The following is an 18368-nucleotide window of genomic DNA, read 5'->3' on the forward strand; positions in this document are numbered from 1 at the left end:
AGGCACGAGGGCCCAGCCTTTAGAGCGCAACGATGTTCAACTGCCGGGGTTTGGGGCTGTCGACAAAGTTCAAAGAAATCGTATCTCTTGAGAGCCGCAAACGGTGATATCGACTTGGTCCAGGTCAACTGCTATGTACTTTCCAATGAGGAGGCATGCTGGCCAGGAAGCATGGTGGTAATTAGGCGATCAGGCGCGTCAGTGCAGACACAAAAGCAATGCGCCGGGTTTGGAAGGGCGACGGGCGGCGGCAATCAAGTTTGCGGAGCGATTGAGATTTCGGCGTGCAGCTGACAATTGAACATTGCCAGGGTCCTGGGGCCGGACCCCCCGGTCTGCATAGTCCAGAACATGGCTTTGCCGCCGTGGTGGTGTTAGTGAAGGGTATTCGTACTCCGTACCGGAAGCTTGGATGGAACGCCATTTCGTCTGTTGATGGTAGCACTCGGATTGGATTGTGTAGAGTTGGATAATGACCGGGCCATTCGGTAGATGCCGCCACACAAGCATGAAGATGGGCGCAGGCATTGTGAAGCTGAAGCACACCGCAGTCTTTTCTGCGTGCTTCAGATTTCAGACTTTAAGGGTTGAAGTGGGCACGGGGTGACCACTGACAGGGTGAAGTGGCACCGTGACAATTGGGCCCAAGGGATTGAGATACCAGGAGCCCGGACTTAGTGCTACCGGGGCTCTCATGCCGATGCCGATGCAAATGCAAATGCAGATATGCGAAAGCGGATGCAATTCGAGCCCTTGGTGCGGTCAAGAATCGACTTGGGGGGTGGCTGTTATTGACTCGTCGTCTTTGATTCAAAAGTACGAAGTAGGAAGATCAAATCGACAAAGGGGAGCCTCGCAGAACTAAGAATAGGACTAGATGATGACGGGATGTGCAATGGTCTTTGCTGATCGTTCGTGACCTGAAACTAGCTGGGCCAATGTTGCAGCATTTCTTAGGCGACAGAATATGCGAGAGTAGGAAATGTATTCGGAATATGGGGAAGATGTTGATCGTGCGATACTCGTATCTATTGCATAGACGGTAGTCTGTATCCGTACTCCGTATCCTCGGAGGCTCAACGATAGATCTTGGGTATCAGGGATGCTTACCTAGTGTAGTTAGGGGCGAACCGATACAAGGAAATAGTGCCAAAATGCGACTAATCAGCTTTGGAGGGTGTTTAGTGTAGACCGGGGTCTCGTAAGGGATGAAGATACGGGAGAGATGATATTCGTATATATGAGTTGAGAGCAGCGGACACGATGTTGGCTGGGGTGACCCGTGTCATGTTCCAACTTCCAGCAAGGCGTGCGCGTCAGGTTCGGGGTCCGTTTGAACGGGCTGTGCCTAGTGCGGCGTACCGAAGTAATAAAGCGAGGATTCAACTCGGTGGGGTCAACGTTTGCATGTGCAGGCGAGCGGCAGGTAAATGCAAAAGGGTAGGGAGTTGAGGCTGTTGAGCCCTGGGTCCTGGGTGGAGGGACTCAGGGAGACGGCGGGAGGATCAGGTTCACCTTTTCTTTGAGTCTTGGCTCTCGCGATTCTGGAAACTCTGGGTCTCTGCGGTCCGCGGAAACAAAAGGGGAAGGAACGTGGGAACCTTACTACACCTGTCCCGGGGTTCCATAGGGAATTCTGACAGCTGACTAAGACACATAAGATGGACAATCCATGCATAAACACCGGGGAAGAGCATCTGTGTAAACGACAGGCGTTCATAACTTTGACCACTTAAAGATACCTGCCCAGCTGAGACCAGCCCGGCGTCTGTGCACTTCTTCTTCCTTCTTCTTCCTTGTCCTTGCCCTTCACTACTGCCAAAAGCTGCAGCCACTCGGCACAGCGGGAAAAGGGAAGGGGAAAGAGAAGTGAGGCAGGCACCTTTGAGAAAGGAAAGCCACGTGCTACAACAATCATTGAACTCAAGTGGTGGAAGGTACTTAGGTAATGAAAGTGCCTGCCAAAGTTTCCATCACCCGTTTGCATAAGGCAGGCAGCGAGAGAGGGAGCGAAGGGGAATGCGCTGAGGAATTTGGCCGAATTAAAGTAATCCCGAGGTGAAATAAATTGGATTACTTGCGGGAGGAACTTGAGACGTTTTCATCTCATTGCCATAACTCACTACCACAGACTCGCTGATTGGTAGAGTAGCGTTCTGTTTTCTCAAATAAGAAACTGTTTTTCTGAGTATTTGGTTTAGAGACAAAAGCCACCTCAGTTTCGCACTCGCACACAACACCATTTGAAATCTTCTCCTTTCGATTCATGCGCGCGCCCGAGCCGTAAATCGCTTTTTGATCGTCGCATGCCGTGCAGTAGATCCAATAGTCAGTGACGAGTGTGTGATCCAGCTCAACTCGCATCGCATCGGCACGGAATACCTTACTGCGTAAGTGTTGGACGTGCGGGCCTGTCGGCAGCAGCGCCGATAGAAACCAGGGACTAGTGGTGTAATGACGGAGTTGGGTGGTTTTTTAATTGAGTTGTGGCTGTGACGGGATTGAGAGAGCTTGGCCCGTGGGAGAAAGCGCGCAAAGGGGGCGAAAGCGAATTACTACGAGGTACTTTGAAAAGGTAGTCGTCATCTCTAGCGGCCAAGGTCTGGTCTGCCCACTTTAGCAACTGACTAGCCCCCGGTCCAAGACGTGCAAAAAAGATGCGAGAATCGTGAGTGTGATGTCCAGTCCAAGGCCAAGTAACGGCCAAAAAAGCAAGGTCCACAATGATTGACAGTTGAAAGGTGAACCTGTCTTGAACATTGTGACCAGGTGCTCCCGACCAAACCGATGGCCCCAGTTCCCCACCGCGAGATCATTTGCAGCTTTCTGTCTTGCCTTAGCGTCTTCTGTACCGAAAGACCGACCGACCGACCGACGGCCCCGGTGTCGAACACGCGATGGGATGGAATGGGATGGGATGGGAGACATGTGCAGCTATACGAAGTGTGAAAGTGGTATTCAATCGTGTCCATCATGTCAATCGCTTCAGTCTCGTTGTCGTCACCTCGTCACACTCGGCTAGCTCACCTGCCACCAGGCCGCTACTTCATGGCCGACCTCCTTACCCCTGCTCGTGCACAACTTGCTTATGTCTATGGGGTATTGCGCAGTAGTGTGGTGTATCAATGACTGATGGCTGGTGAGGGGGACGTCTGGAGCTGAGTAAGATCAGTACGATCAAGGCACCTACATGAAGGAGCTTGAGACAAGATGTAGTTTGGGCTACACGACAAGGCAAACACTGCAAACCTTGAGCATACTTGTCAACACAACATGAGAAAACAACATGGCCGGCGCATCTGAGAATAGCCGCTGTGATGAAAGCTGAGGTGAGAGACTGTGAGTGAGGTGAGTGACAAGACTGCAGGCAGGCACTTTAACCTGGAACCCTTTCGGGCCCGTCCCAGTCCCAGCGATTGCACCGCCCCCACCCCTGCTCTTGCGCAGACCCACACCCTCCTTGCTATTCGATGCATCCACGACCACGATCCCACGCCTGTCCAGTCCGGTCCCGCCCCGCCCGGTCCAGTCCCAAGGAGGCACTGGGAAGGCGCTGGAGGTTCTTTCTCTCTTTCTTGCCCGCTGTGCCCGTCTCCCGTCTTGTGGCAGGACCGACTGACTGATTGACTGACTGACGCTGCTGGTCAGTGCCTGCCTGCCCGTCCGGGTGAAGTCTGCGCTCCGCACCTGACACCCACAATGGAAGTTGGCAAGCCCATGTTCGACATCTGGTCCCTGTCGCGCGCTCACCATCGTCCACGCCGTGCACCTCACGCTCGACCCGTCCAATACCACCCATGTCATCCGCCCAGTTCCAGTCCTGGTCCCTGTCACTGGTCATGGCCTCTCGGGTCCCCAGTCTTTCCCTCATCCTATTCTCTCTCTCGCTGGCTGCTGCTCTTTTCACTTTGCCGCCGCCTGCTGGGCTCTTTTGCTCTGCCACCACTGCTACCTTACCACCTTACTTCCCGCCTGCTTATTCGGCTCCTGCCAACCACGCCGAAAACACTCAAAGCCCAAGGCTGCTCCGCTGCTCGGCTTCGACCTGTCACCTCGTCTCTTCTTCTCCTCTTCCTTCCTATTTCTAACTATCCCAACAACCCCCTCACCTTTCCTACTACCTACTACTACCTACAGTGACCCGCCTCATTCGCCAGTTTCTCACGATCACGAACTGCCTCACGACCACGCCTAATCCCGACCGATCCTTCTACAGATACACATACACGCCATCTTTGCACATAACCAGAGAAGAGAATCCGCATCTCAACCTCCATAGCTCGCACCGCCATGGTCTCTTGCGAAATCTAAAGGCCCCAACGCCCCATTCCCGGCCCTTACACGTCGGCCCCAGTTTGATTGCTAGCACCAATCAATTGGCATTTGCTACCGTGCATTCCGCCTGCCAGTCGCTTGCTGCTTGTCATACATCACGCCTCGCGCCTGCTATTAGACCCATCTCATCTAAGGTGGTGCCAGCTCTTGCCAACGCATTGTCTCACCATCCAACAACCCTAATTACCCAAGTACATACTTGGTAGCTTCTGTCTCTCCTACGCGGGCTGACAGATTCGGAGGGAATGGATTCGTATGTCTCTCATCCTTCAATAACCGGGCCATGCCTCTCGTGTTCTTTCTCTTGTCTCTGCCTGTTCAGCTCAAGAAAGTCACGATCAGCACCGGCTTGCACTTTGCACTCAGCGCCGTCAAATGGCTGTAACTAATCTTGTGTGGCACAGCTTTATCGCCGTCGCTGGCTGGGCACAGCATACCAGCCCTCAACCTGGCGGAAGACCTTTTGGCCATTTTCGATCTCTCTCTTCAATAGCTCGATCTCCGTCACCAAGTCCCCGAGCCACGAAAACGTCGAGTCAAGCACCTTCCGTTGTTGACATGCCCATCATGTCTTCTTCAGTAGCATCTTCACCGACACTACGACCCACGACAACAGTAACACCTCCAGACGATGACGGCGAGCTGAGCACCCTACCTGACCCACGCAGCCGGGCTATGAGTCCCGCTAGCGAAGCCGATGCTGCTCAGCATCCCGAGCTGAATGACGAAGTCGCAACTCTGAGCGCCAAATTAATAAACGCCATCAACCACCAGACAACCCTCGACGACACATTATCCGCCACAAGACAAGAGTTGGAAAGAGCACGCGAGAAAATCAAGCATTTAGAAGAACAAAACGAATCTCAAAGAGAGATGCTTGCGGGCGATATTTGGATTCGTCGCAAGACCGCAGAGGAAGAGAAGAAGACCATTATGCTCCGTGTTAACCAAGAGAAGAAACTCCGAGAAGACGCAGAGAAGGAGCAAAAGAGGATTGAGCAAGAGTTGGAGAGTCTATCCACTGCTTTATTCGAGGAGGCCAACAACATGGTCATCACTGCAAAAGAGGAGGCGAGGGTGGAGCAGGAAGCCATCCAACGAAAGAACGACAATCTGAGATCTCAGCTTGGCGATATGGAGGCCTTGCTGACCTCTCAACAACAACAACTAGCAGATCTTAAGCACGTCATGGAGCAGATGATGCTCGAAAGGGACGATGCTACAACCGGCACAGCTCCGTCGTCTCCCGGCTTTAGTAAACCCGACACCACAAAGGACGATGATCGCTCAGAAGGCCTCGTCGCTTCGCCTCTCTTGGATCCGTCTTCGCCGACGTACCCTACTAGCTTGACGCATCTCATTCAGCCTGTTCTCAGGACTGATCTTGGAGCTTATGAGGACTTTCTTAGCCTCACAAAGCTGTCCAGGAATCGTGCTGGCAGCCGTGTTTCGTCTGGATCATATAACGGTCTAAGTGGGCTGGGTCTCGGTATGGGCGGCAGCACCTCAAGCGCTCACCCTTCCAATGCCTCAACTGCTTCCCTATCCACGGCTGGGACCCCAGCGACGTCATCGCCGCAGACCCCGAATACCCCGGCCTCTGTCTCAAGCACGGCCTCAGCCAATGTGGGCCCGCCCCCGCCGGCTCTCAAGGAAACCAAGTTTTTCAAGCGTGTCCTGGCAGAGGATGTTGAGCCGACACTCCGACTGGATATTGCCCCGGGCCTGTCCTGGCTTGCGCGTCGCAGTGTTTTGAATGCCATGAGCGATGGCTCAATCGTGGTGGAGCCAATTCCTGCCAATGCGCCCTTTGCGTCAATCGTCAAGCCGCAGTTCTATCCCTGTTCCCTGTGTGGCGATGCACGGAAGGATGAGGAGCACCTGCGAACATACCGCTTCCGAACCAGCGAGTCCGAATCAGCTCAGAGATACCCTCTTTGCAAATATTGCTTGGGCCGCGTGAGATCCACCTGCGATTTCCTCAACTTTTTGCGTATCGTAAAAGATGGTCATTGGCGAGCGGAAGACGAAGACGCAGAAAAGGCTGCCTGGGAGGAAAGCGTCCGCCTGCGGGAACAGATGTTCTGGTCCCGAATCGGCGGTGGCGTCGTCCCGGCCAGTCATCATCACTCACTACCCCTGGAGAAGAGCCCTCGGACTAGCCATGAGAGCGAGTCTAGAGAAATAGAACCAGAGGTGGCAGTGACGCCTTCGGAGAACATCAATGATGACGCTACTCCCTTTGCCACTCCCCTCGAGGAGACGGCTAGCCAGCTGGATGCCGAGGAGTCATTAGCAAGACCAGAGACGCCTTGCCCGAGTAATCGAAACTCAACACTGTCGTCTTCGCCAGAGAAGGGCTCTATTGCAGAGAAGGACGGCGAGAAACGACTGTCTATCAATATTCCCATCAAAGAGGAGCAGCAGATTATCGTTGCGACAACCGAGGAAAAGGCCGAAGCCACAGCATAATCATGAGCGACTCATCGTAGCGATCGATCCCCGATTTCTGATACGCACCACATACACTTAATCTTCGATACTGTATTAATTACACCCTACGCCACCGCAGCAGAAATGTCGGGGCTCATAATGAAGACCAAACGGGAGAAAAACATGGGGGAAAGTCAAGGAAGGGGCAGAGCAGGTTCACAGACATGTGACCATAGGATGGACAGAGGGGACAAAAGTCACCCATACACTTTTTTATTCTTTTTATCGTTGTTCTGGGCATCCATTTAGTAAGGGGCATTGGCGTTTTGGAGAGCAAAAACTGTGTCCCATTCCCAAAAGGGGGGAATAGGCAAACAGTTGCCGTCATGAGAGCAGGAGAAGAAGGCTGGATCAAGCAGGTAGAGTTGCTAGACAAACAACAGGGACAAGGAGGATGGATGGATGGGGGGATCACAGACATCAAAGGTTACTGCATCGTAATGCCTTTTTATTAATGCCAAAGATGATGATGCCTCGAGCATTGGATGAACCTTCAATACCTACCTGTCTCGCTCATTTCGTTGTAACTTCAAATGTGAAAGCCTTTCCACCTATGTGATGGGACTTATATCGAGTACCATTGAATAAGACTCATGATGATCCAATTTAGTTCCTAGTAAGTTCATTCACGAATCACTTGGCAGTAGCATTCATTGGACATGTCATTTCTTTTTGGAATCTTACATTAACAAAGGAAAAAAAAGCTTCGGCGCTTTGTGGCCAACCCACTTCCACCATCCCCGCCTTGTCCGCTCCATTCACGGCTGGTATACAACGGGCGAATTCGACGAAGAGAGAAGAAAATCTGTGAGATCAAAGATGATTTGATCAACTTTCCCCTTTCATCAGGCCATTACAATCCAGGCCCAGATCTTCTAATCCCCTTTCTTTTCTCAAGTTCAGAGCTCTTCCTGAGCAGTAGCCTCCTTGCCGCCATCACTCGCGGGCTTGGCCTTCTTCTGCTCAGCCTCCCTCTGGCCCTGAACGCTCTCGGCGACCTTGGGAGCGGCGGCCGAGTCGTCGGCCTTGGACTTGGTCTCTTGGTCGACGCCCTGAACATCGGGGTGAGGAGGAGCGACGTTCTGCTCCTGGGGCCATCCGCCCTCGGGCATGTGAACCTCGTTTCCACTTGCGTCGACGACGCGTGTCCGCGTCTCGTATTTTGTCTTGAACTCGACCTTGCCCTCCAACGCCTTCACCTGCTCCTCGTCGAGGAGGTTGCCGTCCTGGTCCCGGTACTCAACCTTCTCTTCGCGGGACAGAACCTTCTGTCCTGGGGCTCCCGAGACGGCAGGCTCAGCCTGCTCCTTTTGAGCCTCGCCTATGGGGATCTGGCCAACTTGACCGCCTACAGGGGCGGCGGGAGCCTCCGACTTGATAGGTGTCGGTGTGGCTCCAACAGCGGCGGAAGTGCGAGTGAGAAGCTCAGTGTATTGAGAGTACTATAATGCCAGAAAGTAATGTCAGCCTCGTTCCGTTAAATTCACAAGCCCTACCAAAGATGTTTTGACAAATTTCGTTTCAATTGGCTATCAACCGTTTCTCAAAATCGATCCCGCCTGACCCAAGATTTGTCCCGTCACAGGCTTTTACAATCCTCTATCTGGCACTCCTCTACTCGGAATGAAGGCAGTAGTGTTACTTACGTCATCAAAGAAGTTGTTGCAGTCGAAATCCCATGTGCCAACGATCTTGAGCCGGCTGCACTCTGACTTGGTCCAGGCGTTACCATAGGCCAGAGGAGAGAAGAGCACGAAGGCAACGATCGTGAGCGCCAAGAAGGCAACGGCGCTGACGCGGTTGATGGCAGGGTTCTTACGGATACCAGCGAGCGAGACTCGGGCGGTGGCAAAGTCGAAGATGGAGCAGAATGCCATGACTGCGAAGTAGAGGGCGGGAAAGTAGTGGTGCAGGAACAGCTGACGGTCCATGAGGTAGAACGGGAAGTAGTGGAAAGCCCAGCCCAGAACCGCAGTGCCGATCTCGTAGTCGAATCGCTTGAACGTGGTGTTGGAGTAATCGTTGCAGCTGCGCTGCCAGCGGAGAGTCGCAATGCCCTTGAAGAGAACGTAGATAACGACAGCGAGAGTAGAGCTCCACCACACGATGGGGTTGCCCATCAGGTAAATCTGGCGGTGATCCTTGCCCCAGAAGTTGATACCGCGCTTGAGGAAGGGCCACGAGTCAGGACGAGAATCCCAGGCATGAGACTCGACCAAGCCGGCGTTGGTCTTCCACATGACCTTTTGAAGCTCCCAGAACTTGCCAAAGAAGCCAGGGTGACGGTAGTTGACCTTCTCGACATTGTCGCCGGTGAGTTGCGGGTGCTCATTGTACTCGACATACCACAAGCTGTTGGGAAGGGTACCTCCCTTGGCGCAAGTGACCTCCTGTTGCTCGGAGGCCCACTCAGGGAGCTTCACCTTGTGCGAGAAGAGTACACAGCCAGTCATGATGTGAACCAATCTGAACTTGGTCTCGATAGTGCGAAGACGCTCCTTGGAAGCGGAGCTGAGGGACTGCTTCTTAATAATTTCAATCTTGAACAAGTCGTTGGCGTCGCCCTCGAAGCCTTCGTAGCCATAAGCGGACACCTCGTTCTGCCAATCAGCCTCCGTCACAGGGGGTCTGACGTCGTGAGAGTGAAGGCGACGGAACGTGGGAGTGTGGTAAAGGCGAACGACATCGCCATCCTTGATGAAGACGGGCTCGGGGAGGTTGTCCCAGGCCTGAGTTCCGTTGATCTGCTCGCCGTTGATTCCAAGAGGCTGGGTCTGGTTCTCGAGGAGCCAAAGGTTGTTCTCATCCTTGTGAGGATACAGAGTGATCTGCTGCTGCTTGCTGCCGGTGGGGTACATGAGGGGGTGAGAGTGCAGGTAGCCGCCCTGGGTGTTGGCGTGTCTGATACTGACACGGCTACCGAAAGCGACGTCGGCGGCCACATCTTGCATACCCTTGGAGTTGAGAGTAGACTGGAACTCGGAGCTCATAAAACCGTCGCCGTCACCAGGGTTGACCAGGCAAAGGAAGTGGATGGCAAACATGGCCATGTAGAAGCCGACAGGAATGATGACGAGGGCGAAGGCGCGGGCCATGAAGTGCTTGGCCCAGATGCGCGGCGTAACATTCTTAGTGTCTCCGAGGAGAACCCAGAGCTGGACGAGGGTCAAGCTTCCAACCCAGGCAATGGTGAACAGACCAACCCATTTGATGCTGACAGTGGTACCCAGACCCAGGCCAGTCATCAAGAGCCAGAACCACCAGCTCAACTGGAAAGCTTTCTCGGGTCCCTGTTCATGCTGGTTCGTGAAGGACTGGAAGGAGAGGGCGGTGAAGGCGGTTGCAACCATGAGGGGAGAGTCGAGGAGAATGAGACGAGCTTGGGTAAGAAGGCCGTTCTCTGTAAGGAGTGTTAGTTAGTGATTCGTATGTGCGTGAGGAGGCACTTTGCACTTACCGAAGATGATCAGACTGGAGCCCATCAGAGCCGTAGTGGTGCGGCATCCGGTGGTCTTGAGAGTCAGAAACATGAGAGGGGCGAGCAGAATACCGCAAATGGCCGGGAACATGCGCATGGCGACGTAGGGAACGCCGGGCTCGAGGTAGTCCTTGCCAATGTCCTTGAAGTCGAAGTCGCCGTTGAAACCAGCCAACCAACCGGTGAGGGCGATGAGCATCTTGGCCAGAGGAGGGTGGACATCCATGAAGAATTTGCCCTTGATGTATTTCGAAGCGAAGCCACCGAAACTGCAAGGCGAGGGCGTCAGTGACAATGCGCGGGGAAAGGGAGGCAAGGGGTATATGTGTACTTACTGGACCTCGTCGAAAACGACGCTGGTGGGTTGGTAGATTCGGAACAGGCGAACGATGGCGGCGAGGATGGTCAAGCCAAACATGATCTGGTAGTCGGAAACAGGCAGAAGGAAGACATCGTTGTCCTCAACACCATCGGACTTGTAGCTCAATTCGCGCTTGACGGGGAGTTTGCTGTAGCCATTGCCGTTGCCATTGATGCCGTTGACACCGTTGGCCTGCTTCTCGAGCTTGGGGCTCGGAGAGCGGAATGGCTTGGTGGCAGCCATGTTCGCAGAGGAGTATCGATTCGGGGAAGACAGTCGGGATATTCGGGGTGGGCGCAAATGTCGTCCACTCAACGTCGACGGCGGCTACGACTTGGTAGCAGGCGACGTGGACGACGAAGGCGGAGAGCGGTGGTCAGCACCTAAGGTGAGAATGGTAGGCGAGGTTTTCTCGCGTCGATCGAGTGGCAGGGAAGTGGGAAAAGGGATCAACGAAAGTCGAGAAGGGAAGAGGTGGATTAAAAGGCCGTCATTTAGCAAAGGTGAATGACGGGCTCAGTAGAAGAATGCCCTCAATGGAACAAGAAGAAAAAAAGGAGGATGCTTTTTCTTCCTGGTTGGAGTAAAGTAGATGGAAGAAAAAAGGGAGCAGGGGCAGGTATCCGTAGAGAACGAAGTAAGTAACTGTTAAGGTAGAAACTGGGTTCACTGCCTGGCGGAAAGTTTAGACCGCGGAAGCTGATGACAGCTGGGGGGGGGGGGGGAGGCCAGGCTGGAAGGGAGGATAAGGGGGTCAGGGTCGGAGTTGTAGCTTAAGTGGCCTCATCCCATGTGGTTTGACAGCCAGCAATTGGTTGAAGCTAGGACCTGCCTGGGACCTTCCTGGCTCCATCCAGTGATCCCCCTCCCCCCTTGAGTCCATCCACGCCCCCCTTCCCACGATTCCCCATGGCCGGGTCGTCCCCCTAGACAGTAGACAGTCCGGATATGGAGTCAGTAGTCGTGCAGATATGCAGTGTAGACGCTTCTCTCTCTGACGCTCACGACCTCCATTACGCAACTATCTCACTTTCAAAAGGTATAGAACCATGTCTGTGGTTTAAGGTAGTCCGCGAGATACTCCGAGGTGCTGCTCCAGTTCACAGTGAACATGATCCCTAAAAAGCTCGGGTAAGGGGGGGAGGGAGACCCGTGGACGCGTATATTTGGACCACCTCACACCCCACCGATGCGCCGGGGGTTACCTTTGGTTGTTTGTCAGTCTGCGGCAAGAAGCACTTTACGCGCTTCACGGTGGTACTGAGTGATTGTCAACCAGCATGTGAGGTGGTAGCATGGACCCGGGACCCAACTACTTACTGTGTACACCTACACTGTAAGGTATTGTCCAGATGTTCCTCCCACACAATCGTCAGAGCGCAATACTGTCCATCAATCTTGTCCTCGATCCAATGTGCAAAAAGACATGGTTCGTGGTTGGACAAGTGTCCTCAACACGAGTGAGCTATCCATAAACGTACCTTACAGGTAAAATAAATTTTAGCCCGTCCAATGTCTTGGAGTAAGGTACCTCACCTAACCTGCCTTGGAGCTGCGTTATCTTAGCTCCGGCCGCGTACCCGTGCACCTCTAGCGCCAAAAGTAGACGGCGGGAGACGTGCTGTGGCTGCCCATTGTTCTCTCTGCGCCCGGCCTCAGTACCCCGAGTCCCCAATCGACAGAGTTCAGCTTCTCGTCAGCCCAGGCGCAGGCGCAGGCGCACTGGCGCGTTGGACCCCATCCATGCTCGCCATGTCCACTATTGATGGACGCTGGCCTGTGCACCGATACAATGCGGCTGAAAAAGAGACGGCATACGTAAGGCAACTCTACCTCACACAACATCACCTAGGCCCATCCTTCTCAACTGCACCAAAAGGCCCCACAGTCTATTTCCACCGCAGCAGTATTACGCATTGCACTTGGAGGTTTCTACATCGAATTGGCTTTCATACAAGGACGCAATGAAAACATCACCGATGTCCACCAATTCGCCTTCGTGCCTCTGGTGAGCACCTGGCCAGTGGCATCCTAAAGCCACCTGGCTCGGGTCGTAGAGGACTGAACGGCGAGTGGCACGCATAGAGCTGCTGTTCCATGCCTCGCCAAAGCATGTGGGCAGGCGGAATTTAGGATATCGGAATGCAGTTACAACGGCCTCCCTTCATTCTTAGACATCCGCCTCTGATCACAATCCCTTACTTCCCGCATTGAGACAATCCCTAGAACCATGAACCATGATTGGCTCAGAACTTACTCAAAACCATCGAACTCGATTCGTGGAAAAGACATCAATCAACTCTTCAGAAGTCGACAATTCGGAACAAGTGATAAATGCACTATTGTGGTGTAAGTGAGAGAAGCTCGTCGGCGCTCCAAAGACCAACAGACGTACTTACTTACTTACTTACTTACTTACACATACATCAATAAGAAGAGACCGGACCAAAATATACACACCTATATCAATCATCATTGAAGGAAAAATGCAAAAGCTCAGCCCCCCCCCCCTCACGGGAGGCCTACGAAAATCATTAAATCATTGTTACGTACTATTCATCAGTTATAACCTACAACGATACTGGTGATTTTTCACGAGACTCAAACTCGTGAACCATGGGGGCGGCCCCGCCACGTCATGGGCCTTGGTGATAATATCGAGCAAAATTGTTCACTATGTAGGTGAGGTAGGTGTCAAGGAGAACCACCTTCCACCTGAGGTTATTCACAAGACCCAAGATGGCCAAATGCGACGAATATGCATGTGGGAATCAACATGGCCCGTGCGCTACTTCCTCCCCAAAAATTTGCTGACTAAGAGACGTGCCAGCCAGTTCGGGGTCAAGGTTGCCTGGGAACCTCCGAAAAAAGTTAACGAACGCGGCTGGTGAGCTTTGCCTTCGTCTCGACTTCCACCCAGCTGTACGCGCCGCATCCTGACGACATCACTTCGAACTGCGCGCGCCCTCTCCCCACACAACATGGCCTCGACTGCGACCAATGGCGATGCAGCCGCCGTGTTAGACGAACTCAAGCCTCCCACCGGTGTTGTTCTGCCGCCTCGCGAGATTCGCAATGTTCTCGAAAAGACAGCAGGTTACGTCGCGCGAAACGGTCTCATCTTTGAGGACAGAATTCGCGAAAAGGAGCGCTCCAACCCCAAATTTAGTTTCCTCAACAACACCGACGCATACCATGCCTTCTATCAGTGGCGCCTTGATGAGATCAAGGCCGGCCGCGGCACCGCCATCGCCGCAGGACGCGCCAACGAAGCAGCAGCACCCGTCGAGCAGAAGCCCCAAGGCCCGCCCAAGCCCCCCGATTTCCAGTTCTCAGCCCGCATGCCGCGCATCAACCAGAAAGACCTCGAGGTCATCCGATTGACCGCTCTATTCGTTGCCAAGAACGGTCGCCAGTTCATGACCCAGCTTGCCCAACGCGAGGCCGGAAACCCCCAGTTCCAGTTCCTCATTCCCAACCACACGTTTCACAACTTTTTCCAACATCAGGTCGACCAGTACACAGCGTTATTGAGAGCAAGCGGTCTGGGTGGTGAAGGCGGCAAGATTGAGCAGGAGCGGATCAGCCATATCCAGCACAACATCGACGACAAGTACCATGTTCTGAGCCGCGCGAAGCAACGTGCCGAGTACTCAAAGTTCCAGGAGGTTGAGAAGGTAAAGAAAGAGGAAGAAGACGAGAAGAAGAAACTTGAGTTTGCCCGGATCGACTGGAATGACTTTGTGGTTGTCGAGACAATTGTCTTCACCGATGCCGACGAGTCCGCGAACCTGCCGCCTCCGACGAACCTTTCCGAATTGCAATACGCTTCCCTTGAAGAGAGAAACAAGGCATCATTAACAAATCTTCGCATTGAGGAGGCCATGCCCGATGAGGAGACATCGTACAATGCCTACCCCCAAACCTCCCAGACATTACCAGTTCACACTAGCTATGCGCCTCAGCAGCAGCAATTCCAGGCGCAAGCACCAGCAGGCTTCCAAGGATATCCGGACGGCGCACCGCGACGATCGGCAGAAGAGGAAGAGGAAGAGCGGAGGATCCAGGAGAGGACAGAGGCACGTGCCCGGGAACAACAAGCACGCGCTGAAGCACGTGGTGGAACTGCTCCGATGAAGATTAAGGAGAACTATGTGCCCCGCGCACTCCAACGAGCCGCCAACAAACAGAGCGTCCAGATGGCGCTGTGCCCGAACTGCAAGCAGCAAATCCCCATGGATGAGCTGCAGGATCATATGAGGAGTGAGCTTGACACCTGCCGTCCAGAATGAATCTTGAAGATTGCTAACAATGTCTGTAGTTGAACTGCTGGACCCTCAATGGAAGGACCAAAAGGCAAAGGCAGAAGCTAGATACTCGACGACGAATTTGTCCACAGCGGATGTCGCAAACAACTTGAAGCGTCTGGCCAGTCAGAGAAGCGACGTCTTTGATGGCGTTACCGGCCAACCCTTGTCGGAAGAAGAGGCTGCTCGGCGCAAGAAGGCTACGATTCACAGTTTCGATGGTAATCCCGATGGCAAGAGCCAGGCTCACATCAACCACCTGCACAACCTGAATGTCGAGGAGCAGATCCGCGCTATTCACCAGAGGTTTGCGGACAAGAAGTAAGCGGGTACGAGCCAACAATGGCCGGATCGATCGGGCAAGACGCAAGGTTTAGATGTCGACGTCTGAGGTCCTGAACACTTCGGGCATGATATGACGGCGTAGACGTCTTCGGTTGAAGGAGAAAACAGAAGCTTTCGAAGTCGGGCTCCAGGAATGTGGTGGAGTCGGTGTATAAACATGGATAGAGGATTGGCTTGGAGGTGAGAACTCGGCGTTTACTGGTTGCTTATTTTCAGAGGACTCATGGCGCCCCAGCATCATCCCACCCATTTACCACCGGTCTATGGCGTCTGCTGCGGCGAGCAGAGTGATCCAGATGCCGGGAGACGGGAGTGGTCGAGGCCTACTGGCCGCGAGACGGGAGAAGGGTGCCTCAGAAGTGGTCCAACATGCATACTGCACCTGCTCGTGGTCAACGAATGTATTTGTATGCTAGCATCAAGGAGTGGACGCATTCGGCACATGAGGCCAAGATACAAATTGAGTGGACGATCTGCAGAACGAAAGGTAGTTCCAAAAAGTTGGGGTCCTGCTGAATGGGGTAAAGATATCTATTTTAGCAATGCGAATCCAACCTTAATTCCAACAGCAGCTCAAGATTGGGTTGGAATTGACGCAGTCCTGTGTACAATGCGAGGAAAGAAAGCCAGAAGGCTATTAATCAACTGTCCAGGTCTACATTCCTTGCTTCGCACCAAGACCTGTTCAGTCTGAGTGAACGTGGTGTACGGATATATTTACGCCATGAGGTTTCTTAATTACTTGAGAACTCCAGAAATGCCTCCCGGTCCACAAGGCACCCCCCACCTGCTCAATTGGGCAGCGCTACTCCGTACCGCTGTCCGTACCGCTCACAGTTACGAGGAGGTGCCCCCACCTCGTACCCTCAGACGGCGCATCGGCTCAGCCTCCTCCCAATAATCAAGCAAACCGGTCTGTTGCGGCAGCGGCCGGGACTGGCGTTCGTCATATCGCTCCCCCGCAATTCCACCAGCTACAGTAAGGTGACAGGACCAAGGTAAACCACGGCGCACTGCTTGCTTGCTGCCACCCTTTTTTGGTCGTAATCGGCCGCACTTCGCACCCGACTTGATTCCCCCACCTGCCTCCCACCTCGACATTTTTTCCCACAACGAACAACCCAACTTCACCTCACATCACCTCGCCTCGGAACCAATGTCCTAGTCACACAACAAGTCTCGCCGATTCGTAGCAGACAGCCGCCACAGAGAAAGAGGAGGAGCAGGGAGTCCCGAACAGCAGTCAGCACAGAAGAGAACAACCGTTCCCACCGAACCCGATATCGCGCTTGCGCATACCTTGCCTCGACAACCGACTCCACGCCCTCTCACCCGCCCACCCCTCGCGCGAAAGAACGTGAGAAACAAATACCCGCCTCGCCGACCGCAACTCCCCTCTTCCCGCCGAGGACAAAGCCGCCAAAACGGATCCCGGAAGCCAGAACACCGCTCGCGCTCCCAGCGCTGAGCCCACTTCTCCCACCTCCCCGACCGGATCACAGGCGGGCAGCCAGGCCTCGCCGCGCTTCCACCGGCCCATCATGCAGGCCATGCCGGATAACCGACAACAGTCTTTTGACGAAATCTACGGCCCGCCTGAGAACTTTCTCGAGATCGAGGTGAGAAACATCCAGCGAGCTTGCCAACAGCGGCAGTGCACCCCTTCCGTCCTCTCTCTAGCCTGTCACGATAATCCCTCTTCTATGCCCTCTTTTCCCCCTTCCAACAGCCCGCCTGCCCGGCCATTGTCGCATGCGCCCAAAAAGCAAGGGATCCAGTTCACACAATCTAACAAACCTCCGACCCCCCTCTAGGTCCGCAACCCCAGAACCCACGGCATGGGCCGCAGCATGTACACCGACTACGAGATTGTCTGCCGCACCAACATCCCCGCCTTCAAGCTCCGCGCCTCGAGCGTGCGCCGCCGCTACTCCGACTTTGAGTACTTCCGCGACATCCTCGAGCGCGAGAGCGCCCGCGTCACCATCCCGCCCTTGCCGGGAAAGGTGTTTACGAACCGCTTCAGCGACGACGTGATCGAGGGCCGCCGCGCGGGTCTCGAAAAGTTCTTGCGCATCGTCGTCGGACACCCGCTTCTGCAGACGGGCAGCAAGGTCTTGGCCGCTTTTGTTCAAGGTGAGGGCTGACTTTCGGGCTTATCATTCCTCGGTCCTATGTTGTGCTTGGCTATTGGGAGGGAATTGCACCGATATCGAGGCATGGAAAGCATGAACTGACAAGATTTGGGAATAGACCCTAACTGGGACCGTAACGCGTGGTGACTGAAGCTCCGCGTCAGCTTCTCCTCGTCCGTTTCGCGATCACCGAATAAACTGCGCAAGAGGCCGCCCAAGCACCATCGCATCGACACGCAGCTCGAAGAAGGGCTGACGGCAAAGAGCTCCATCTCTTATGAATGAAGAAACCCCATTTAACGCCTGAGGGTTGCTTGGAAGCTAGGGACGTGTGCGGGTGTGTGTGGTTTGGACAAAATTGAAGGGGGGCATAAAAGCAAATGGGGGGTCAGTCAATGTCTACGGCCATTGGGTGTGCGGGTTTTCTTCTCTTTTTTTTCTTCTTCTAGTTTCTTCCTCATCGTAGTGTAGTGTTTACTGCCTGTTGACGTTCAACTTTCCACTTCTTGCAAGCTTGAAATTCTTCCCCTCCCCCCCCCCCCCTTTTTTTTTCTTTGCGCCGAGCACGAAACCCCCGCCGAGGCGGACAGCATCAGCGTTGCTTATCTCCTCGATATAGGAGGAGGAAGAGGAGGAGGAAGAGGAGGAGGAGGAGGAGGAGGAGGAGGAGGAGGAGGGAGCGGCTGGCTGGGCGTGATCAAGCAAAAAAAAAAAATGAAGAAAAATTTGAGAATCATGACTGTTGAAATGTTTCCCAGTAAGTGACTGAGTATACGTGTACGAGTGGTGAAGAGGCTGTTATGCGACAAACTCATCTCCGCGTAATTAACTAAGCTTATGGTGTCCCTAGAAAGGAGAAAAAATTGTTTACTTCCTTCTTTTTAGGGTACCTGACAGCGGGAGGAGGAGTCTGG

At 53.8% G+C, this 18368-nt stretch overlaps 5 protein-coding genes across 5 annotated transcripts; 3 read left to right on the forward strand and 2 right to left on the reverse strand.

The window, feature by feature from the left end:
- Window positions 1–2616: 2616 nt before the first annotated feature.
- BDZ83DRAFT_647313 (uncharacterized protein) lies at window positions 2617–3841 on the reverse strand (the record flags this gene model as incomplete). Its single annotated transcript, XM_060510063.1, has 3 exons — window positions 2617–2934; window positions 3028–3092; window positions 3751–3841. 3 exons carry the CDS (start codon window positions 3839–3841, stop codon window positions 2617–2619), a joined length of 474 nt encoding a protein of 157 aa, XP_060370199.1.
- A 519-nt stretch (window positions 3842–4360) lies between these two features.
- On the forward strand, window positions 4361–6865 carry BDZ83DRAFT_424732 (GDP/GTP exchange factor Sec2p). Its single transcript, XM_060503003.1, has 2 exons — window positions 4361–4588; window positions 4740–6865. Exons 1-2 carry the CDS (start codon window positions 4581–4583, stop codon window positions 6805–6807), a joined length of 2076 nt encoding a protein of 691 aa, XP_060370200.1. The 5' UTR covers window positions 4361–4580; the 3' UTR covers window positions 6808–6865.
- A 575-nt stretch (window positions 6866–7440) lies between these two features.
- Window positions 7441–11379, reverse strand: BDZ83DRAFT_603245 (dolichyl-phosphate-mannose-protein mannosyltransferase). The gene is made up of 4 exons (XM_060507217.1): window positions 10642–11379; window positions 10286–10575; window positions 8475–10228; window positions 7441–8270 (listed from the first exon to the last, which is right to left on the reverse strand). Exons 1-4 carry the CDS (start codon window positions 10908–10910, stop codon window positions 7728–7730), a joined length of 2856 nt encoding a protein of 951 aa, XP_060370201.1. The 5' UTR covers window positions 10911–11379; the 3' UTR covers window positions 7441–7727.
- A 2269-nt stretch (window positions 11380–13648) lies between these two features.
- Window positions 13649–15299, forward strand: BDZ83DRAFT_647317 (Pre-mRNA splicing factor PRP21 like protein-domain-containing protein; the record flags this gene model as incomplete). The annotated part of the gene is made up of 2 exons (XM_060510064.1): window positions 13649–14930; window positions 14989–15299. The coding sequence occupies 2 exons, from the start codon at window positions 13649–13651 to the stop codon at window positions 15297–15299; spliced, it is 1593 nt and encodes a 530-aa protein (XP_060370202.1).
- A 1341-nt stretch (window positions 15300–16640) lies between these two features.
- On the forward strand, window positions 16641–17829 carry BDZ83DRAFT_424783 (PX domain-containing protein). The gene is made up of 3 exons (XM_060503004.1): window positions 16641–16938; window positions 17134–17455; window positions 17573–17829. The coding sequence occupies exons 1-3, from the start codon at window positions 16861–16863 to the stop codon at window positions 17599–17601; spliced, it is 429 nt and encodes a 142-aa protein (XP_060370203.1). The 5' UTR covers window positions 16641–16860; the 3' UTR covers window positions 17602–17829.
- The last annotated feature ends 539 nt before the right edge of the window (window positions 17830–18368 follow it).

The sequence above is a fragment of the Colletotrichum acutatum genome (assembly GCF_030867785.1).
Source record: "Colletotrichum acutatum strain CBS 112980 chromosome Unknown BDZ83scaffold_8, whole genome shotgun sequence".
Lineage (NCBI taxonomy): Eukaryota > Fungi > Ascomycota > Sordariomycetes > Glomerellales > Glomerellaceae > Colletotrichum > Colletotrichum acutatum.

What these genes read in the sequence shown, in the direction of transcription:
- BDZ83DRAFT_603245 (XM_060507217.1), bottom strand. Translation starts at nt 10,910, where the DNA reads ATGGCTGCCACCAAGCCATTCCGCTCTCCGAGCCCCAAGCTCGAGAAG. An exon ending in GTCGTTTTCGACGAGGTCCA is followed by an intron (nt 10,576 to 10,641) that starts GTAAGTACACAT and finishes CTCGCCTTGCAG; the next exon opens with TTTCGGTGGCTTCGCTTCGA. An exon ending in CTCCAGTCTGATCATCTTCG is followed by an intron (nt 10,229 to 10,285) that starts GTAAGTGCAAAG and finishes CACTCCTTACAG; the next exon opens with AGAACGGCCTTCTTACCCAA.
- BDZ83DRAFT_424783 (XM_060503004.1), top strand. Translation starts at nt 16,861, where the DNA reads ATGCAGGCCATGCCGGATAACCGACAACAGTCTTTTGACGAAATCTAC. An exon ending in AGAACTTTCTCGAGATCGAG is followed by an intron (nt 16,939 to 17,133) that starts GTGAGAAACATC and finishes ACCCCCCTCTAG; the next exon opens with GTCCGCAACCCCAGAACCCA. An exon ending in CTTGGCCGCTTTTGTTCAAG is followed by an intron (nt 17,456 to 17,572) that starts GTGAGGGCTGAC and finishes ATTTGGGAATAG; the next exon opens with ACCCTAACTGGGACCGTAAC.